The 22,410-nt window shown below is 55.2% G+C and overlaps 2 protein-coding genes across 6 annotated transcripts; one reads left to right on the plus strand and one right to left on the minus strand.

Moving 5' to 3' along the window:
• Positions 1-2,565: 2,565 nt before the first annotated feature.
• LTB4R (leukotriene B4 receptor) lies at positions 2,566-5,871 on the plus strand (the record flags this gene model as incomplete). The annotated part of the gene is made up of 2 exons (XM_046007866.1): positions 2,566-2,704; positions 3,307-5,871. Coding segments are annotated over 2 exons (1,194 nt in total), but the record flags the coding sequence as incomplete, so codon positions are not given.
• A 124-nt stretch (positions 5,872-5,995) lies between these two features.
• Positions 5,996-22,289, minus strand: ADCY4 (adenylate cyclase 4). 5 transcript variants are annotated; one of them, XM_046009346.1, is made up of 25 exons: positions 21,969-22,289; positions 20,669-20,885; positions 19,226-19,423; positions 18,978-19,139; positions 18,196-18,345; positions 17,389-17,537; positions 17,198-17,309; positions 16,375-16,502; positions 16,062-16,220; positions 15,675-15,807; positions 15,299-15,472; positions 12,817-12,860; positions 12,605-12,691; positions 12,333-12,402; positions 11,900-11,997; positions 10,901-11,231; positions 10,172-10,282; positions 9,729-9,913; positions 9,483-9,567; positions 8,868-9,026; positions 7,433-7,579; positions 7,033-7,140; positions 6,826-6,940; positions 6,395-6,519; positions 5,996-6,310 (listed from the first exon to the last, which is right to left on the minus strand). In XM_046009346.1, the coding sequence occupies exons 2-25, from the start codon at positions 20,825-20,827 to the stop codon at positions 6,158-6,160; spliced, it is 3,342 nt and encodes a 1,113-aa protein (XP_045865302.1). In that variant the 5' UTR covers positions 20,828-20,885; positions 21,969-22,289; the 3' UTR covers positions 5,996-6,157. The 5 variants fall into 5 exon arrangements, with proteins under 5 accessions (XP_045865302.1, XP_045865303.1, XP_045865304.1 ...); XM_046009347.1 differs by lacking the exon at positions 21,969-22,289 and having other exon boundaries at positions 10,901-11,038; positions 11,147-11,231; positions 16,365-16,540; positions 20,669-21,333; XM_046009348.1 differs by lacking the exon at positions 21,969-22,289 and having other exon boundaries at positions 10,901-11,038; positions 11,147-11,231; positions 20,669-21,332.
• Between the last annotated feature and the right edge of the window lie 121 nt (positions 22,290-22,410).

The following is a 22,410-nucleotide window of genomic DNA, read 5'->3' on the forward strand; positions in this document are numbered from 1 at the left end:
ATTTGTCTTCCCCTCTGAATCTGACTCTTCCCGCAAAGGTCACATGACTCAAAAAGGACCCCAGGATCCTGTACATGCTCACCCGGAGGACGTTTGGGGCTTGGGGCTGAGTGGGTATGGGGAATGGTGTGGATGGCTGGAGGACAGGAAGAATTTTTCAAGGAGGCGCCCCCTCTCCTTTGTCTTCTTTTTCTCTCTGCCAAATCTTGACTCCCCCCCAAGAGCTCAGCACTCTCCAATACTTCTTGGCCCCCATCTTTGGGAGTCTTTCCATCTCTAGGTCCCAAAGCTGTTTTGGATCCAGATGCTTTTGAGTTTGGGGAGGTAGGATAGGATTCATTTTTAGAGGGTGTCCATGTGCACACACATGTGGTCACTAGATTGACCAACTCATCCGGTTAGCCCAAGACTTTCCCAGTTTTAGTGCTGAAAGCCTCTTGTCCCAGTCCCCTCAGTCCCTGGCAAACCTCACTGACCGGTTACCTGAGTGCTCCCTCGGACCGTCACCCCAGGTTCTCCTTTAGTGACTGTTTGTTTACACCACCCAGGCAGAGGCCAAGAAATAGCTAAGGAAATTCAGTCCTCAGGGTCACGCCAGGGCCACCTAAACTGGGGCAGGGTGGAGCTCCGGATTTGGGGGTCAGGAAGTACGCTTAGAGTAGCTAGTCTGGGGTGGAGAAAGAAAGGCCATTGAGAGACATGGAGGTGGAGAGTAGTGTGGGAGAGGAGGCAAAGATAGCCCAGCTTCTATCAGATGGAGCCTCTGGTTGACCCTGGAGCCCTGAGTCAGAACCTCCCCAGACACGGACAACAGGGGCTTCTTCTGGCTCTCATGTGCAGGGGCAGAGTCTCCCTAACTTCCTCTCTTCCAAAGTCCCCATCTCACAACTTCTGTGGTCAGAAGGCCCTTCCTCAACCCTGCCTTCCTGCTGCGGTTTCAGCCCATTTGTTTGCATCACATCCTCTGCCTCACAGCTACTGGGTCGGCTCTGCACTGGGCTTTCCTCAAAGCAGAGAAAGTGGGCATGCCGCAAAGGGTAAAGGACCTCCATGACCACCATCACAGGCCACATCTTTCCTGACAAGTGACAGAATTGGCAGGGAAGCAGGAAGGCTCACAGTCAGATTGAACGAAAGATATTTCAGATGTTAGCCCCTGCAGGAGAGGTCAAAGGGGGAGACTGCCCTCCCTCCAGGAAGGGAGAAGAGTGACCATTTGGGGGGGCTGTTCCTCCTTGCACATTCCTGGTTTCCCCTCCTGGCAGGGCAGGTGTGACAAACAAACAAACTGCCGCTACCTCCTCTCCCTGTGCTCAGCCTCTACTTTTTCTGTGTGTCTAAGTTGGGACCGGACAGCCAACTATGGGAAGGTAGGAAAGAGGTGCTGCTGACCTCTTTGACCAGTGCCCAGATCTTTTTTTTTTTTTTTTTAAAGATTTTATTTATTTATTTGACAGACAGAGATCACAAGTAGGCAGAGAGGCAGGCAGAGAGAGAGGGAGGAAGCAGGCTCCTGCTGAGCAGAGAGCCCGATGCGGGGCTCGATCCCAGGACCCTGGGATCACAACCTGAGCCGAAGGCAGAGGCTTTAACCCGCTGAGCCACCCAGGCGCCCCGACCAGTGCCCAGATCTTAAATCCAGATTCACTTGCCACAGGGGCAAGTGCAAGGCAAGTGGCTGGGGAAGGGGGGAGAAACTGAAATTTTGTGGGATACTAAGGAGATCCTTTGGACTTTAGCTTCTGCCAGAGGGAAGGGAGAACTGACTGACCTAGAGCTGAAGCAGCTGCTTTAAATGAGGGAATAGATGCGGGCGCTGGAGGAGGGCCCTCCCCCTCCAACTCCACTTATGACTTGAACCCAAGCCAAAGACAGGATGCTGTCCTCTTTAAGCCCTGATGTTACCTAAACCCTAACCCATAACTTAGCCACAGGCCTAACCTACACTTACTATTAATCTAAAAATCTACATTATTTACACAGTGGTATGAAGATGCCCATAGGGGCACCTGGGTGGCTCAGTGGGTTAAAGCCTCTGCCTTGGGCTCAGGTCACGGTCTCAGGGTCCAAGGATCGAGCCCTGCATTGGGCTCTCTGCTCATCGGGGAGCCTGCTTCCTCCTGCCTGCCTCTCTGACTACTTGTAATCTCTGTCTATCAAATAAATAAGTAAATAAAATCTTTAATAAATAAATAAATAAATAAATAAATAAATAAATAAAGATACCCATATTCTGGCCTCTCAAACTGAGCCCATTTCCCTTCTTTGGCGTCCCTCCCTCCTTCTCCTGTATGACAGTTTAGTACTCTATCCAACTCTCCAGTCTAGACCTGTGTCTGAGGCCACACCCCAGCCTACTCACTCCCCTCACCCCTTTCCTCTCACTGCACCTTCCTGGGCTCTTCTCATCTGGTCCCACCCCTGGAGTAGTCTTCCTCCCTGCTAGACTCTTCTGGAACACAAAGACTCTTCTCCCCCACCCCAGTGAAGGGAGGGCTAGGGCTTTCAGCCCCACCCTCAGCATGATGTGTCTTCCCCCTCCTCTGCCTTCTTGGTACTTCCTCTCTGGCGGACTTCACCGACAGCAGCCAGACCTGGGGCTGGGAACCCTGGAACAGGGGCAGGTCTGGTAATAGGCTACGCCACTCTGCCCCAGCCTTGAGATTGGCACCAGCTTCCCACCGGTACACGGCAAAGCCTGGAAGTAAGTATTCTAGGAATAGGGGAGGTAAAGGCAGGATACAACCATGAGAGAAGGTGCAAAGGAATTTCCAAAGAAGGCGGGAGCAGTGGTAAAAGGACTGGGGAGGACTTGTTCTTGTCTCGTAGCCTCAGACTCCTCCCCATCCCTGTTCTTCCTGGTGGGCCCTGGGCAGCTCTGTAGAGAGTCGGTCAGTGACTGGAGGAAGTCAGTGGGACTGAGGGGTCTAAGGGCCTGGCAGGTGACAGAGAAATTAGGCTTTTGAGGGGTGCAGCTTTGGTAAGGAAGGTCCCCCTCCCCCATGTGGTTCTGGGTCTCAGAAGGGAAGGAGGCAGAAAGGGTATGAAAGTACTGCTGCTGCTGTTGCTCCATATTTTGCAATTGGGTCTGTGGGCAGGAAGGAGCCCCATGATCCAGTTAGAAAACCAGTCTTTGTGCTCTGCCAGGTTCCCTGAAGACAGGTCCGTTGATGAAGTGCTGAAGGCAATATATCGCAGAGGTGCATCTGCCGCTGCTGATCTTGGAGATGGACTAGAGTTCTCAGGCTAGGTGTCAGGAAACCTTGGTCCCCTACCCTCATGCCTGTGTTCGCCCTCACCCTCCAGGTCCTCGCAGTGGCCACGGACCCTACATCTTGGGCAGTACCTCCTCACTAGGGGTCATGTTCATCGTTCCGTTGACTATCATCCTACTGTCAGTGGCGCTGGCTGTGGGGCTTCCCGGCAACAGCTTTGTGGTGTGGAGCATCCTGGTAAAGATGAGGAAGCGCTCTGTCACTGCCTTGTTGGTGCTGAACCTGGCCTTGGCAGACTTGGCTGTATTGCTTACAGCCCCCTTTTTCCTCTACTCTGTGGCCCAGGGCACCTGGGGTTTTGGACTGTTTGGCTGCCGCCTGTTTCACTATACCTGCGGAGTCAGCATGTACGCCAGCGTCCTGCTGATCACGGCCATGAGTCTGGACCGCTCGCTGGCAGTCGCCCTCCCTTTCGTGTCCCAGAAGTTTCGTACCAAGGCCGTTGCCTGGTGGGTGCTAGCAAGCATCTGGGTGATGTCCTTTCTGCTGGCCATACCTGTCATCGTGTACCGCAACGTGAGCTTGAGACAGGACAACCAGACCCGCTGCTTCCCAACGTACTCCAGCGAGCGAGCCAAGGCATTCCATCTGCTCTTCGAGGCCCTCACCGGCTTCCTGCTGCCCTTCCTGGTGGTGGTGGCCAGCTACTCGGACATCAGGCGCCGGCTGCAGGCCCGGCGCTTCCGCCGCAGCCGCCGCACTGGCCGCCTGGTGGTGCTCATCATCTTGGCCTTCGCAGCCTTCTGGCTGCCCTACCACCTGGTGAACCTAGTCGATGCGGGCCGGGTGCTGGCCGGCAGGGGCGCGGCACCCATGGGAGGCCCGCTGGTCCTGGCGCGCCACGTGTTCATTGCGCTGGCTTTCCTGAGCAGTAGCGTGAACCCCGTGCTGTATGCGTGCGCCGGCGGCGGCCTTCTGCGCTCAGCGGGCGTGGGCTTCGTCGCCAAGCTGCTGGAGGGCACTGGCTCCGAGGCGTCCAGCACCCGCCGCGGGGGCACCCTGGGCCAGACGGTGAGGGGCGCCCCCGCCCCTTCCGAGACTGGCCCCTCCGGGAGCCTCGCCGACTCCATCGACGCTCTCCATTGAAGCGAACCGAACTAACCCTAGGGGCTGCTGGTGGTGGTGCTGCTGCTGCTGGTAGAAGGACGCTAGCGGTCCTTGTGGCGGAATGTTCCCCCACATTGGCCTGACCCAGTTTACCTCGAGGAGGAGGAGGAGTAGAACGGGAGTGGGTTGGAGCGGAAGAGGAGGGAGGGGCGGGGCGGGGCAGGTAAGGGCAGAGTGAAAGCCTGGAGCAGCTTTGCGATTAAAATTGGTATCACGTTGGGTCAGCCCTGTGTGGGGGGCACGTGCATTAGGGGCAAGAGGGATGCTCCTGGCACTCTTAGCGGAGGGGGGTTCTTCTCAACAGGTGAGAGGCACATCCTTTAGTTTCCCGTGATATTCAGTTTGGAAAGGGACACAAAGGCACAGAAACCAGAATCCCCTCTCTTCCTCGATTCTGAGGCTCTGCAGATCATACTTAGAACAATACAGGGCTACAGACCCCTGAAGGAGCTGACCAAGGAAGACCACCCATGAGGGCCTATCAGTCCAGACTCCCTGAATCAGCGGATGTTCTAAGTACACTTAGCACTGCTGTGGGACTTTTACCCCAAGCTTGTGATGGGTATCACTGTTACCATGACTCCAACTTCCTGCTACTCATCTTTGTCCTTTCAGTGGGCAATGTTCTAGGGGACTTCCCTCCATTTTCCAAGGTTTCACTTGCAACCAAACTCATCAGATCTCAGGCTGTGGAATCCTGCACATCAGCTTTCTGCCAGTACCCAAAATACACTCTGATGCCCTCTGTAACCCTGGTCATTCTTGGGAAATTAGGATTCCTGTAAGTGAGAGGGTTAAGTCTTTCTTTCTGAGGGATGACTGTTGTTTTAGAGAGCCGGAGACTGGTTCTGTTCCAGCTGCATTTTAGGAAGATGGTAGAAGAAGTGGCAGCAGTGTACTTTCGTAATCTCTCCTGTAAAGAAAGAGCAACTAGGAGAAAAACCAAGAATCCATGGGTAACATCTGTAACAAACCTAGGGTGTCAAGGTATTGCTCACAGACTCCAAATATGAAAAAGGAGGAATGAACCAGGGATGCTTCAAGACCCATCTAAATGAGCACCTGCAGAAGGAAGCAAGAGAGTATCTGAGGCACCTGAGAACAAGAGAAGCCCCAAACTGTCTACAGGTCTTGGCTGGAAAGCATGGGTCAATTTGACAACAGGGAGGGATCCAACAGATCATTTCCTAGGCCTCTAGTGCCCTTGCTGCCTTGGAAGCACAGAGTAGATGCTTATTTAGTGTTTATTGAATGAATAAAGGTTAAATGACATTTTCCTAGCCAATATTTGTGGGTGGGAAACAGGAAAAGACAAATCCTTATTTTGAGCCATGTGGCTAAAATTCTTTATGCTTCCGAGGTGTACAAAATGCTGGAATCAGGCAGGGAGGCTGAGGCAGTCCTCTTCCTGAGCTTGTGAAGAATCACTCCTTTCTAATACACTCACGATCATACTTGTGTATACTCAGTTTAGTTTGGGAAGAAGCATCCTGCTGAGAGGCAAGGAGAAGGTGATCTGTAGCTATACCAGGAGCTGCTGCTGCTTCTTTTTTAATAGGTAGAGGAAAGAGAGAAGGGGCAGAGGGAGAGGGAGAGAGAGAATCTTAAACAGGCTCCATACTCAGTGCTGAGCCCAACGTGGGGTTCGATCTCACCACCTTGAGATCATGACCTGAGCCGAGATCAAGACTTGGACACTCAACCCACTGAGCCAGCCAGGTGCCCCCAGAGTCTTTTTATTGAAGATCTTAGAATAGAGAGGATGGGTGGGGGTCTCAGGCTAGGGTGGCTGAGGGAGGGCCAGTTCGGGTCAAATCTGTGTTCAGGAAGTAGGTGCAGAGCTGCCCTTTGCCTTTGACCTTGATGATGCCCCGGCTGTAGCAGGTATAGCCTAAGGACTGCAACACCCGGGCTGTCTCTTCAGTCACCTGTGATTGAAAGGGTGTGAGCCTGGAGTGTGGTGGTGGCCCTATCCCCTCCCCCAACCCCATGCCTCCAATGTGTCTCCTCACTTGGATCTTGCCCAGGACTCCTGTACTCTCCATGCGGCTCGCAACGTTCACCGTGTTGCCCCAGATGTCATACTGAGGCTTCTGGGCCCCAATCACTCCAGCAACTACAGGCCCGTGGTTCAACCCTGATAAGAGGTATGGTAAAGAGGGGCCCTGGGAGGTGGTGGGGGGAATATTTAAGGAAGGAGAGAGAGGGAGGAAGCTCCAGAACTTATGGTGAAGGACCTGGAGATCTTAGAAGAAAGGAGAATGGGTCTGGAGGGGTGTGGCTTAGGGAAGGGGTAGCTGAGCTCCAGAGGTCCTGGCCCAGCAGCTTCATGCTCTGCCTCCAGGGATGAGCTGGAGAATAGCTAACAAAGGACTTGGGGGAGGAAGAACCGAAGAAGGTGAAGAGGAAGTCCCAGACTGGCCCAGCAAGGGAGGGCCCTCACCCACACGCAGGCGGAAGTTGTTGAATGAGTGCTTATTGATGACATCCAGCTTTGATCCAAGGGCCACTGCAAACTCCACCATGGTGCCCAGGTGGCTGCAGCTTCGCTCAGCATCCTAGCAATGGGCCAGTCCACCAGGATGGGGCAGTGAGGGCCCAGCAGCACAAGCCCAGAGGGGGGCTGGTAGGTGAGGAAGGGAGGTTGTACCTGCTGTGTGTCCTGTCCAGAGGTGGCGTTTAAGCCTGTGGCTGCCATGTAGGTGCTGCCGATGGTTTTGATCTTCTCCACCCCACTAAACTTGGGCTTTGAGAGCAGCTGTACAGAAAGGAGGTTGCGTCCCCAGTCTTTCTTACTCCCTCCCTCCTCCATCTCAGAAGCCCAGCCCCAGGCCTTTAGAGAAAAAGGACCAGGTCGTGGGGTCAGGGAGTGTGGCAGGAGGGAGACTGGATCGTGGGAAGAGTCGCTGGAGAGCTGGGGATCAGAGGAGGAGCGGCAGGGCCAGGGAGAGGAGCATGGGCCCCTGGCCGGAGAGCAAGTGGGCAGGAGGGACTGGTGGGAAATTCTAGCATCCAGGACAAAGGGTCTGGGGGACCCTTGGAGCTGTCACCTCATCAAAATCTGCAATGATCTCATTGAGCAGCCGCAGACACTCTAGACCCTCGTGGTTGATGTTGGATTCAGAGTAAAATTCCTTAAAGTCTGGAACTGAGGCGAACAGGACACAGACACACTCGTAGGACTGGTGGTAGAGATCCTGGAGGGTGGGAGGCTGGGATGAGGGAGCAAGCCACGTTCTTTCCCCCATGGGTCTGCATGGGCCCCTTCCCTGTGTCCATACTCTTACTCCTCTATTTAAGAAGGATTGGAAAGGAGGGAGAGGGATAGGGCCAGGTTATTACCCTGGATGTGTGACTCAGTAGTCAAAGATTGGGTCTCATTATGATTCCAGGAAAGATAGGGGTTTGGAGTCAGGGTCACCTCACAGCAATGTGAGAGGCGTCTCTTCAAGAACTGGGCTCATATCGGTGAGAACTGTCTTTCTGTCCTGTCTTACTGCTGATGGGTGTTAAGCCTGTTAACTCAGTTTGCAAAGATAGCTTCAATTTGGAAGACAAAATAATAGGGGAAATGTGACAAAGGAAAAATAAAAGTAAGACAGGAAAGATGGAATCCTATTTGAAGTTGGCTCACAAAAGGGGTGACACGAAGTCCTTGTCAGTCCTAGGTTCTGGCTCTGGGCTTTCTAGCAGCCCGTGTGAAGACAGAAACAGGAACAGTTACAAGAGTCCCAGTATAAATAAGAGTAGAAACCAGCGGAAGTAGATCTCCTGCCGACCTTGAGCACAGAGAGCAACTGGTGGGGGCATAAAGCTGTGAATAGACCCTGACCTGTTTCTTTTTAACATTCCTCAAGACAGGCCAACAGTATCTCCATAGCAGACAGGGAGAAGTTCAGGTGGTACAAGCAAAATGGCACTAATATGTGGGTGACCTTCTCTGATGGTCTGACTAGAGAGCATTTGAGGATGGAGATTAACATCTACCAATGGAAATTCCTGTGGTTGGAAAGTTCTGAGTATGTGATGTCTGATATGATTGCCACTGGCCATAAGCAGCTCTTAGACACTTGAAATGTGGCCAGTGAGGCTGAGGCCCTGGATGTTCCATTTTAATTAATTTAAATGGCCCCACATGGCTACTGGCTACCATCCTGGATAGTGCAGGTCCAGAGGGCTGGGTGCACTGTGTCCTCCATACATCTCCCATCAACACTCGAAGAAGCTTCTGGAAGGTATGGAGTGGCCATGGGTTGGAGAAGACACTCCTGCTAAGTAAGTACTTGGAACGCAGAGGTTCTATGCTCAGCAGACTAAGCCCAAGAGCTTATGAAAACGGAGGCACCTACCTGACAGGGACAGGGACCCAGGCAGCCACCCAACCCAGTGTGGGGGAGTCCAGAGATGATGGGCTGAGGGCCAAGATTTTCATCCAAAATTAGTCCCTGTGGCATCTGGGGCTCAGGAGTCAGGGGTGGGAGTCACCTCATTGCGCCGGTTCTGGCCGATGAACTGGGGGGCCACATGTGCGGGGAGCACATTCTCCAGCAGCAGCCGAGTCAGGTTCTCCATTGTCTCTGTCTCCTCCTGCTCCTGCCGCAGCTTCTTCTTCCACAGGAAGTCCAGGCGGCAGTAATACTCATTCTGGCAAGGTCACCAGGGGCCCAAGTGGAGGCACGGTGCAGGGGGAGCCTCAGCTCCTGAGTGTTCACCCCCCACCCACTCCATGATGCCTCAAACCATACCACTCCCCAGTCTAGAGAGAAGGCCTAAGGGCCGACTATCCCTGGGGAGGCTACCTTGGAACTAGATTCAAACCAGACAGACTTGGCAGCAGATTTTTTCTCATGGGTGGTTTTCCTGGACTTGGGGTGGGAGGGACGAGGGAGGGAGAATTTGAGGGCACCTCCCTTGGGGAGTGAAGGAGAAAGAAAGGGAGCAGGAAGGTTCACTTAGAAGCTTCCAGTCGACACACTATTTGGGCTCAATCCTGAAGATGTAAGATTGAGGGAAAGGGTGAGAGAGACCAAGTCACAAATATGGGGACCCCCGCCTCCCCCTTCAAAGGGAAGCTCTGGTGGGTTGAGCTGGGTGACTTACCTGCCGAGCCAGGACAAGGAGGGTGAAGAAGAAGATGAAGAAGGAGATAGCTCCCATCAGTTTGGGCTCCTTCAGCACCCCTGGCCTGAGGAGGCCATGGATCAGGGTTGCCCCTTGCTCTGCGCCCCCCTTCCCGATGGCCTTCTCCCTACCCCCAGTGTTCATGTAACCCTTAGCCACCCTCCCCCTTTCAGGTCAGTGAGGCGAGGACAGCTCTGGGCACCTCTGTCCCATGGTAATACGCACCTGGAGTCCAAGGGATCTGGATAGAGGCGGGCGATAAGGCAGTCGGACAGCCAGGCATGGGAGTGCAGGAAGAGGGAGCAGGAGGCCCCCAGCCACAGCAGGAGCAGCAGCAACTTCAGCTCAAAGCTCATGTGCAGAAAGAAGGAGCAGGACAGGAACCCCAGCACGCAGCAGTGCATAGAGTACTGTGAGGCAGGGTGGGGCTGTCAAGGGGCGGGGCATATGCCACAGGCCACGGTGGGAGAATATCTCAGGGCTCCTGTTCCACCCCTCCCAGGGCCCAGGTCCTATCTGGGGACAAGGGGTGTCATACACACAAACACACACCAAATGTTTTATATCCATCCCAATTCACAGGGTGGAATGTTTTTCAATCAATGGGGTAGCAGACAGGCAAAGGAAGGCTCTGGATAAAGTGATTCAGGGCTGTGACGAACACTCACCGGGACGCTGATGAGAGGCAGGGACCCAGGGAGCTCCCAGGAGAGGTTGAAAGCCACAGAGGACACATTGGGAGCCCGGGAAGGGCAGTTTGATGCTGCCGGTAAGAAGAACTGCAGAAGGAGGTGAAGAGCTGAGGTGGGCAGGCAGCTCCTGGGGCCCAGTGGTGGCTTGTGCTGGGTTTCGGCTGACCTAGGGATGAGGGCCAGACTCCTCCAAAGGGGTGGATCCTGCCATTTCTGGCTGGTGAGGGAGCCTTAGTGCTGGCGTCCTTGCTGGGCAGTCAGGGGTGGGAGGAGAGGGTGTCCTGAGCGCTAGTCTGCCAGTGGAGCCACCGTGTGATCTCTTGCCAGCCACTTAACCTCTCTGGGCCTCAGCTTCCTCTTCTGTGACTTGGCTAGGGGATGATTTCTAAGGTGTCTTTCAGGGATAGAATTCTAAGAGTGACTGTAAGTCCTGAAAAATCCGCCAGACTCAGCTACAAAAATCATAGTGAGTGAGCTAAACAATGAATATCTGCCTACATAGAAAAGATAGGAAGGATGTCCACCAGAGAGTTATGAACAATTATACAGGGGGCAGATTAATTTTTTTCTTTACACTGCATCCAACATTGCCAGAATCCCCCGGCCTTAGTGCAGCTGCTCTCCCAAATCCAGGGGTCCCCACTCAGCCTCTTATGGGTCCACCAGGCCCTGACGGGGCTGCCTGGGGCCCCCTCTTGCCCTCACCAGGCTGGTAATAGCCATGACAAAAACGAGGAGGATGGTGGCAGTGCCCAAGGCAACTCGCAGTCCGGGCCGTGTGGCCACCAAGCCAGACAGTGTGGGAAGCCAGTGCAGCATCTTGGGGCCTTTCAAGACACACTTCTGTGGAAGGAGCACAAGAACCTTAGCCATGTGGCTGGGGTACCCCACCTCAGACCAGGTCATGGTAAGGGCCCAGCTCACCACTTCCATCCCCCGAGCCCACCTCACCGTCAGGTGCTCTGAGAAGCAGACGAAGAGGAGGAGAAGGAAGAGAAGGAAGGTGATGCTATAGGTGACGGCCAGAGTTGGGGGCCTAAAGGGAGACAAGAGTGAGTGAGGCTCTGAAGGGTCAGACGATGCTCTGTGTGCTGGGAGGTGCTGTGTACCCTGGCTGGGAGATGTGGGGAGGAACAGTCCTGGGGATCTGAACTGGCCCCCACTGGGGTCTGCACTGATAAAAGGTATTGCATGCCAGCGATCCAGGAAAGCTGAGGGGGTGTAGGGCGGTGGTGGGGTGGGGCAGGAACAGTACTGGAAGGCAGCAGGGGCTCACGAGGGGCCGCGGCTGCATCAGGCCAGTCTCTGAGCCTTCAGGCCAAAGCTCTTCCACCTGGCTGCATTTTGGACGAGTCCTTGCAGCCCCTCCCAGCCATGGGCTAAAAATGAGGACCTGCTTCCTAGGCTCATCTGCTGTGAGATTTGGGCTTCTCAATGAAACAGAACCTGTTTCATGGAAAAGCGATCAGGACCCAGAGATGGGCATGTGAAAGTGCTCAGATTACATAGACAGTCCACAGGATGTGTGACAGTAAAAATGAAGGCTGTGATTATCACTGCTTCCCCAGAACACATACTTCCTCTGTGGCTCAGCGTCTGAAGCCAAGGGGAAGTGGGTAAAGGAAGAAAGTGTGGGTCAAGGATCAGCAGGAGCCTGGTGGTCTGTGTCTGAGACTCAGGGCCACCCCTGCCTGGGACTCTCACCTGTTGGTCACCAGCATCTGGATGATGAAATTGGAGAGGAAGACCAGGAAGGTGCAGGCTGCATAGTATTTGAAGGCGGGGAGGGCAGAGAGTCGATACTGGAAGGACAGGGGTCAGTGTGGTGGCAGGAGCAACCAGGGCTGCCCATAACCTTGGCAGTGTCCACTGCAGGCAAGGAGCAGGTATCCCAGCCTCCCACTCAGTCTCAGGTAGCTGCTACAGCTCTCCCAGGAGCCCGCCTCCTCCCTCCCATCCCCACCTAGTAATCCAATCTATAGGGTGACCTCCATCTGGAGAGACGCACAAAGTCCCTCAGCCCAGAATCACAAACTGAGCAGACCTGAGAGGTGAGGTATGACCACGGGGCTTGCCAGCTCTCCAAGGCCAAGGAACTAAGGCTAGAAAATTCTCCACTGCCACCCCCCACACCCACCTCTTTCTCCAGCTCCTTCTCTCTGAAGTACAGTGTCAGTGGGCTGAAGTCCTTTGACTGCTTCCATTGTCTGGTGGGAGGTGGGGGGCAGTGAGCCCCGGAGAGGAAAGGGCAGGGCAAGGCTGGTGGTGGCCCTGGTGGCCAGATGTGTGTTTTCCTGGGCTGGAGCAGGAAAACTGCTCCCTTCCCGCTGGCTCATCAGGGGAACACATCCATTTGCTACCTGGGGGCCCAGCCCCACACCCTTCCCAGCTGCCTTCTGTTCTCCATACTTCTGAGAGTTGAGCTGCTCAATGACTTGGAAGAACTTGGCATCCCCAGTATCCAGGTCTTCATCTAGTCCCCGGGGGGTACGGCTCCTGCACAGTGAGAGCCCAGCCTGTCACCACAGGAGACCCTCCACAGCATGTGGGCAAAGCAGGAGCAGCCCCCCTAGGGAGGATGGAGGCAAGTCACTCAGACAGAGATGCTGGGGCCTCCTCACCGGTCCAGGCTCCACTGCGGGCTGAAGGAGGCAAGGGCCTTCTCCTGTTGGAAAAACACAGGGGAGGGAGTGATGAGGCAATGCTGAAAATCCCTGAAGCCTCTCTAGGGTGAGACATTCCATATCTATACACGTCCTTGACCTTGAGCATCTGATGTGTTTCCCCTGCCTCAGATGACTTCCTCTTTCTATCAAATCCCACCTGCCCTGAAGGGAAGGGTCAAACCACATTTATTCCTTCAAGGTTCTTTCTGACTCTTCAGATACCCAGGGTTCTTATGCTCTTATTTCCTCAGTTTCTACCACTTAATGAGACAACCCTGTAGGTTTGAGGGGTGGTCATCTTCCCTAGGGACTAACCAAATCCCAAAGGCGGAGACTTGCCCATCCCCCCAGCATGCCCAAAGATCCTCGTTGGTTTAAATTGAGGGACAATGCCAAACTTTCTGACTCCCTTGTGGTCAGGCTGAGCTGGGGTGTGGTGGGAGCAGAAAACAAAAAACCTAGAAGGAAGGGAAAGAGGAAGGAAAAAACCAAACCTGGTCACAGTTATTCTTTTCTGCAGTAAAAGGAAGGCATGCTGTGTGCAAAGAATCAAAAGCAAGCAGACAAGTAAAGTCCCAAGAAAGAGAGCGAAGCACAGCGGCCACTGCCCAGGGCCAGGCATCTGAGGACCATTCTTTCCTGCTCCCCTGGCTCAAGTGAAGGCAGTAGGGTCACAGGGGGCCACATCGTCCCCAGAGACCCAAACCTGGCATATAGGAGAGGGAGAGGGGAGGAGAAGGGAGATTAAAAGGGATGTTCTAGGTAGGAGCCCATCTATGCATCTTGGTCTGAGCCTAACTTTTTTTCAAGCTACCCACCTGCCTCTCTACCTTGCTCAATGCCTATATGTTATTCGAAGGCAGGGAAAACGTTTTATTCATTTCTGTCTTCTCAAGAACTAGCTTAGTGCCTGCCACATGGTAAGTGGTTTAAGATTGTGGAAGGATGGATGGATGGATGGATGGATGGATGGTTGGTTGAATGGATGGATGGTATATACTAGTACCAACCGTGTGCCAACATCCCAGAGGTCCCCATTGTAAGGGTAAGCTGATGTGATTCTCAGATTTTCTTAACATCTGACTGAAGGCTTGGCACTTCAGGGGGTGGGAAGTGAATTTCTGGGCTGGTGAAGTCCTGTCTTGGGAGATACCCTTGAATCAGGGGTTCCTACCTCTCTACCCTGACACTTCTTAGCCTGCACACTAGTGGGGTCTTGGGGAGGTCTGGCGTGGGTTCTGGGGGGCATCTCACCACAGGCATTGCACCCAACACTGTCTCACAGTCCCTGGGCTCCCATCAAAGCCCACCCTCTACTCTACCTCCCCCTGGGGGGCTTCATCCTGCAGGGGTCAGAAGGGTCTTGGATTCTTTCTTCCTCTCCCTCCTGCCCACTAAGCCCTTCTGGCCCTTACCCTACTCTATGTTAAGGCTCAGTATTAGGTATTCTCCTGAACCACTGCTGCCAAGGTTCCCCCTGCCCCTGCCCCACTCCACAGTGCTCACTGATCTCTGGCCTGCTTTCCTGCTGGGTGGGTGGGGTGGGGAGATAGAACACAGAAAGGGTACTCTGAAGTCATCCCACATACCCAATTGGGTCTACCCAGTAGAGAAGATTCTGAGCAGAAGATCTGCAGAAAGGTGGCTGGGAAAGTTTGGGGAAGATCGGGTGAAGAGGAGGAGAGCAGGCTGGGGAACCTATTCCTGGGGCAAGCCTTTGGGGACAAGGCCTCAGTCCCTGCAAGAGAGGGTTCTGGCTGCTTGTTACCAAGCACGAACCCTGAGAGCCAGCTAGTGGGGGAGATAAAGGCTCCTGCATCAGCTAGTGGGTCACTGACGAGCTGAGGGGGACAAGCATAGGATCAACCAGTAATCCACCATCCCCTGGTGTCCTCTCTTTCCTCTTTCCATGACCCCTGCCTGCTCAGGATGACTTCCTTCAAGGCCAAGTAAGATTTTCACTGTCGCCTCATTTTATCCTCACACCAATGCTGGAGAGTGGGACAAGAACTGATTTGCCCCCACCTTCCCAGTCCTAGTGGGGATGAAAAGAGAGGGTCCAATCTCAGGAATGAAGTTGGACAGAGACATTTCCCAGTGGGAATGGCTGTAAGCACTGGTTTCAGACCCAGGACGTGTGTAGGCTATACCTCTGTGGTACTGATGGAAGGGGGTTCCCGAGTGGAGGCTGGGGAACAATGGACATAGATAGTGTCTATAGGATTTTTTATCTCAGGCGAGCTCAGAGGGCAGTGATCTTTGCCCTTTCTTTGGAAGGAAGGGCAAGGAAAGGCCTGAACCAGGGACTGGGGCAACCAGACAGTTCAGGGCCTTGGGATGTCATCAAGTGACTCACTGGTGGTGAGGACAGGGAAGACAGGAGGGGCGGTCAGTGTGGGGTTAATAAGTGCTCGGGCTCAGATGGAGATGCGCTTACCGGGAGAGGGGTAGAGGTGGACACAGGGCTCTCTAGGTGGCTCAGGTGGGCAAAAGGCTTGGCCGCGCCCCAGGACTCCAGGTAGCGCGTCATCAGCAGTGATGGACGCATCTTAGGGCCCTCGAGAGAGGACAGCAGCCCTCCTGCAGTGCCCTTCTCATCCTCCTCCTCAGCCTGGGGCATATGAGAGCTGAGAGTCAAGATCACAAATGCATTCTACATTCTCCCCACCCCCCTTAGAAGGTTGGCTCTCCTCCCCCCTGATGCGCACACTGGAATCCAGGAATTCAATGTTTGGCATAGGAGAAGAGATCAGGCCTGTCAGCTGTGGGTGGTTAGTACGGGCCGGCCCATGGGGTTCAGGCTGGGCTTTTACCCGGGGATCGATGACAAGGTAGGTGGGCTCCCCTAGCTCCCGAAGGTATGGGTCCCGGTGTTCCATGGATACATCCTCCACAGCGTAGGCCCCTGCTAGCAAGGCCAGGGTAGCCCCTGTAATATGCACTCGTCTGGAAAGGGGGCAGTGAGTCAGGAGGGAGGGCCTGCAAACCTCTCATTTTTCCCCAGGGTCCTTCCTGGAGGTCTGACTTTAAGCAAGGTCCTGTGATCCCAGAGGTGTCTCCCAGCACCCCTCCCTGCACATCAGGATCTCCCTGAGCCCCAGGTAGGATTGTGCTCATTTTAGGGAACTATGAATAGGGTGGCAGCACGTGCGAAGCCCGGCTGGTTTCTTCCTGTGGCCTCCTGCAGCCCCACATCTCACCCTGGCACGCCACCCGCCTCCATGTGGTTGGCCAGCGTGACATCATGGGACCAGACATCATACTGCCATTTCTGTAGCCCGATGACTCCGCAGAGCACGCTGCCCGAATGCACGCCCACACGCATGTTGATGTCCACGCCAGTGGCTGCACGGAGTTTCCTGAGCAGGGTATGCAGGGGACAGTCTGAACGCTGCCTTCGGCACCTACGCATGCCATACACCTCCCTCTCTCCAAGAGGTCCTCCAGTACCCTGCCTGCTCCTCCCCAACATCCATCCCTGGGTAGCCCTCCTGCCCGCCCACCTGAGCTGACCTGATGGCCCGGCACATGTCCAGCCCCATGCGCACGCAGTTGATGGCGTGGTCGGGCAGGGAAAGCGGGAGCCCAGAGACACAGTAGTAACAGTCTCCCAGAATCTTGATCCGCATGCATTCATGCTCCTGGGAGTGTGTGTGTGCAGAGGGAGGGTGGGGGGCACCTGGTTAGAGGTCAGAGGAGGCACGAGGGGGCTGGGACAAGTGGGAACAAATGGTATTCCTGAACAACTTCTGAGGTTGGAAGTCTCTGGGTCAGATCTAGGGATTCCCTTAACTTGATATGGGGCTGGCTGAGGTTGGTAGCTCTCCCCCATCTTTGGCACATGTAGGGCGTATTCAGATTTGAGCACATGAGTGTGGCCTCAAGACTGCAGCTTGCTCGGGGAGACCCAAGATTAGGTTTGTTGGGGGCATCCCTGGGGTCTGAACAGGAGGCAGGTCTGGCCTGGACTGATGTTGCATGAGGCAGAGACTTCTCTTGGAAAATCTAAGATTAGAACATCTGAAAACCTCTCTAGATTTGGTTGTAGTATCCAGAGACCCCCTCCACTGAGGGCTCTGAGCATATTTAGGGTGTTGTCATTGGGGCATTTGTGGGGCATTGTTGAGAAGTCTCTCCAGGTTTGAGGTGTGTGGTGAGCAGCTCCATACCTGGGGTTGTTTGAAAGGATTTCCTAGTTCCATTGGAATATCTTCCATTAGAATACATGGGCTCTGAAATGGGACTGGGATCGTAGGTGGCAGGAGTTTCCCTTGTAAAGGGTTCTCCAGGGTGGGCATTTGAAGGTCCCTGGGTAGGGAGGGAGGCCCCCTCTGACCTTGGCAATCTGGTCGAACTTGCCAAAGAGCTCGTTGAGCATGAGCACCAACTCCTTAGGGGAGCACTCACTGGCCAGCCGTGTGAAGCCCACGATGTCAGCATACAGCACACTAGGCAGGGCAGAAGGTGTCAGTGGGGTCAAGATCTCAGCCCATCCCCCCCCTCCCCTCTGGTCATCCTCTCTCAAACCTGACTCCCTGGTGCCTCTTGACATAGAGGCTGTGGAAGTTGTTGGTGCTCTCTGGCCGTGACCCTTGTCCAGCCTGAAGCCGTGCCATGATCTCTGCCTTCATCTCTCGGGCCAAGTAGGCAGGAAGGATGGACAAAAGTAGGTGTTCCTAGAGGAGATCACTATGAACAACCAGCTTCTTGAAACCTAAAACCAGCCTCCCAACAATCTAGGAGCTCACCCACTTCCCCAGCCCCACTAGTGTGCCCCAAAGTACTCCCCCAGGTCCTCCCCATCACATAGAGCTGGGCTTCAGCACCCCATCCTGCACTAGCACTAATCACCTTTAGGGACTGAACTCCCCACACCAATGCCAGAATTAGAGTTCTTCATTTAGTATCATAAAAGTGCTTTTACAGGGTGCCTGGTGGCTCAGCGGGTTAAGCCTCTGCCTTCGGCTCAGGTCATGATCTCAGGGTCCTGGGATCGAGTCCCCACATCCGGCTCTCTGCTCAGCAGGGATCCTGCTTCCCTGTCCCCTGCCTGCTCTCTGCCTACTTGTGATCTTTCTCTCTCTGTCAAATAAATAAAATCTTTAAAAAAAAAAAAGGAGTAATGTTAAAAAGAAAAAGTGCTTTTACAAGCTTCAGGGTTTTTGAGACTTAACACAACTCCCCAAGGTGGTGGTAGCCACGTTTTACAAAGGAGGAGAGAAAAGGGCAAGTAGCTTGCCCAAAGTCATTCCCCTTGCAAAGGAGCCCCCTTGTGTGATATAAACAACTCCTTTCTCAAACCTTGTCCCGCCTAGCCTCCCAGGCCCAGCATACCTGGTGCTTCTTCTCAGTGTCCAGCCTCCGGCGCGAGTGCAGGGACCGAAGAGCCTCCCGGAACGTGGCGCGCAGCGCGCGTTCCATCAGTGCCTTGTGATAGGCTCCAGCCACGTTCCCGCACAAGAACAACACGGCATTTGCTGCCAGCTGGGGGAGAGGATCAGCCTTAGAGGGTGCTGGCTGCAGGTGGTGGGCAGTGTTACCTGTGCAGCTGGAGTTTCTCCAAGAGGGTTGAGGAGGACTCCACAGTTAGAGACCCAAGTATTTCCAGGCAATCGGTGCCACACTGCCGTGCCCATAGTGGGTGCTTTCCCGGCCCCAGTATCCCTGCTCTAGACTGAGTTGTGCACCAAAGAGGTCTCTTAGGTCTAGAAACCCTTGCACACACGTTTCCTCTGCCTGGAATATCACCCCACCATCTAAGCCCATCTGTGGCCCCCGAGCACAAAACCGCTTAAGCTCCCAATTTTTACATTCTTTGTGAAGGTTCTGTCATTCAAATCTGTCCCCACAACTCTGGTCCCCTGGTGAAGTCCCTTCCCCGGGGGCCCAGAGGCGATTTCTAGCGTCTGCAGCCTGGGCTGCAGTAATGTACCAGCTCCCTGAGGTTACCCTCTGGGGCTATGGGTCTGTATCCTGTGCTTAGCGTGGTATCCTGCCGTGGAGTCGCAGCTGGGCAAACGATCGGCGCATGCTCAGAAGAACCAATGGTGGCCAGTAGAACCAGTCCTGCACGCTGCCCGGCCCCTGGGCGCAGGCTGTGCTACATGCATTCTCACCTGCGGCAGCAGCGGCGGCCGGGAGTCTGGCTGAGGCCCAAGGTATAGCCCAAGGACCAGTAGGTGGGACAGTGATGAGGCAAGGCCCGCAGCTGCGGCATCCCGCATGCCCAAGGGCAACATGGCATACACGGTGAAGATGATGAAGAGAAAAAAGGACACCTGGGGAAGCAGAGGCACCGGAAGCTGCTGGCTGCTCTTGGCCTGGATGTGCTCCTGTCCCCTGCTCCACCTGCCGCTCCTCTCACCTGGTCCCAGGCGCTCACCAGGCCCCCAGTGAACAGGAAGCCATGGCCTAGCCCAAGTAGCGCTGCCCACACGAGGACCGACAGGGGACGTGTCCAGCGCTGCAGTCGTTGCTCACGGGAAGCCAGGCCCAGGAGAAGCGAGAAGCCACCCAGTGCGCACAGCACAGTGGTCAGGAAGCCCCGGTCTGAAACTAGATCCTGTGGGGAGGAGGTGCTTGTGGCAAGACTGGAGTGCGGAGGTTGGGAAGCTCCTCCAAGCTGAAGAGCAGGCAGCCCCCAGGCTGCTTCTGGAAAGTGTCTTTAACTCAAGTCCGAAAAGGAGACAGGGTATCTGGGCCGTCTATTCAGATTAGGTTGAACCATAGGAAGTTGCCAAGAATCTGTTTTTAATCTACAGAGCCTGCTGTCTCATATGATTCAACCTAATATTTCACTGGCAGCCGGGATGGGGACGGCTTGGGCCATCTACCCAGAGTCTACCTATATGACGCATTTGTGAATCTGGGACCTTTCTGAGCCTGTTTTCTTATCTGTCAGGTAGGAATTAGAATACCATCCTGGGGTCCCCATGCAAGTGAAAAATCCTACCTCATGGAACACTTAGGAATGAGTGTATCCAAATCTGGACAATTTGTTTAAGGAGATTTTCTGCCCTGGGCACAGGTCTGGGAGTAGCCCCTCCCAGCCCCAAAAAGTGCTCCAGCAGCAAGGGGCAAGGAACCTCCCTCCTGGCAGGGGTGGGTGGGGGGTCAGTGGGGAGCCCTACACTTTCACCACCCACCTCTGGAGGTGGACCTCCTGCCCCTGTCCCAGTCCTGTGTCTCCACCTCTTTCTGGACTTTCAGGTGGCCCAGCAAGAACTGGTCAGTTTAGTGGCTTCCCCAGCTTGCCTCCGAAAAGTGAAAAGAAAACTTGGAGCAAGATATTTCCAGAAATGGAATTGAAGACCCCCTTTCTCCGAAAAGGGGGGCGGGGAAGAAACTGGATATGGCTTTATTTGGGGACTAGATGTGAGTGGGATGGAGGATACCTTCTGAGAGTCTATGGGTACAGCTGCCCTACAGCCTCTCTGAGAGAAAGAAAACCAGGAAATGGATTCCCACGGGGCCCAGTGTAATTTCCCTTCTGGAAAATTGGAAAACCCGGTGTTGAATCTACTCTAGAACCAGTAGATCACAGAAGCTCAAAAGGTCTGTCAGTACCCTGAGAAAAGCTAAAAGCACCCAGGGCTCAGCTTTCTCCCAGCGGCCGAGCGACTGTGGCCCAGAGAGGTGCAGTGACTTGTCCAGGATCACTACATTTCCTAGCAAGGCTCGGTGCTTCTCTCCTGGGTTCCAGCAAAGAACGCGCCCTAAGTCCCTACCCAGAAAACGCCCTCTAGGCGGTTACCCTCCCGCCACCCTCAGGAGGGAGCCCCGCACCACCAGAAGCGACCCCGCTCACCCTGCCGCTGGCTGACGCGACAGCCAGCATCGCCAGGAGCGCGCAGAGCACGATCACCAGCAGCAGCAGCAGCAATGGGTACTGCTGGCTCAGGCTGTAGTAGGTCTCGTAGAAGAGATCTTCGCTGGGGGGCGGCCGGGGACTGAAGAGGCGGGCCATGGTCCTCCCTGCCCCCGTGCCTAGCCGTGCCTAGCCGGGGTGGAGGGCGGACCCAGGGCTGGGGAGGGCCAGGTGTAGCGTTACTGCCTGTGGCCGGTCCGGACCCCAGTTGTGCCTCTCTCACTGGGTCCAAGCCACTTCCACCCGGTTTCCCCAGCCTCGCGGCAATCCCATCCGCCAGGCGCTCCCTGTAGCCTCCCAGCCTTTTCTCAGTTGGCTGTGAGAAGACTGGCCCATCTTTCGCTCCTCCCCCCTCGAACCCAGACCGCAGAGATGCCCTAGCAAAAGCCTCCTCTCCGGGAGAAGCAGGATTTGGGATTGAAGAAAAGGAGCCTCGAGGTCCTCCCTCCGCCCCCCAAACTCACTGCCCGCGATTCTACCGCGGCTTGAATGGGCCAGGCCCAAGGAGGGAGCCCAGGACAGCTGGTGGTGGAGTCCTGATCGACCGCCGAGAAGCTAGTGGCTCAGAGCCCCAGGCAGCAGGCGCTTCCCTCCCGGCGCCGGGAGGGGGGACCCCTCCCACTTCCCCGACGGGACTGCCCGGCCCCTTCCCGTGCCGAGGCGGACTCCCCAGACCTCCTCCCTCCCTCATTGTCTCCCCTAACACCGTCGTTGCCTTTGCCCTTCAGCTCCCTCCAGAAAGGCGAATGCAACCTTGGGAGAGGCGAGGGGTTGGGCCAGGCTGAGCAGCATGTGTCAAAATGGGGGTGGAGCTCTTGGGCATGGGGAGAATGGAGTGCTAGAGTGAAGGCTAGCCAGAATGTAGGGAAGAATTTGGGGCCGTATGGGGCTAGGATTTAGGTTGGAATGGGGGGTTGAGGTGCGCCCATTCTCCTCCCCTCCTGACTGGATGCCGCTGCTGCGGAACCTTAGCTTTCCACTCCAGACACCAGCTGAGAGTCAAAGGGCTCCGCCTGGGAAGCAGCGAGCCCAGGAGTGTTGGTAGTGAGTGCTTGTGGTGGAGGGAAATAAGTGTGTGGGCTGACCTCTGAGAGGCTGGGGGCACTGTGCGAGACAAGAGATGTGCCGTGGTCTTCCAATGCCCAGGGAGAGCCTCCTCCCCACTCCTCCCCCACTGTGGTCTCTCGGTAGGGAGGCAGTGAGGCGATCCCCAGATTTTTGGTTTAGGGTGGGGTCTCACCCGATCCAGAGGAAGTGCTCCGCCCAGAGATTACAGCGGCCCCAGGAGCCAGGCCTCTCGGATTCCTTCCTGCCGGCAGCTGCGCCCTGACCTGGTGTGCTACGCTGCCGGCCCACCCCCAGCCCTGCGCATCCCGCTTCCGGCCTCAGCTAGCCGGTAGGGCCTCTGCCTCCCTCCGTGTCAGCCCTGCCGTCTCCCATACAGGTCTCCACCGCCCGCGCCTGGCCTAAACCTTAGCCTCCCAAGTGTGGCGCCTTGGTTAAAAATCCATCAGGTTTGGGGCTCCTGGGTGGCTCAGTCGGTTAAGTGGCTGCCTTCAGCCCAGGTCATGATCCCAGGGTCCTGGGATTGAGTCCGACATCAGGCTCCTTGCTCAGAGGGCGCTCTGCTTCTCCCTGGCCTACCATTCCCCCGCTTGTGCTTGCTCTCTCTCTCTGTGTCA

This window comes from Meles meles, chromosome 6, assembly GCF_922984935.1.
Source record: "Meles meles chromosome 6, mMelMel3.1 paternal haplotype, whole genome shotgun sequence".
NCBI classification, from domain to species: domain Eukaryota; kingdom Metazoa; phylum Chordata; class Mammalia; order Carnivora; family Mustelidae; genus Meles; species Meles meles.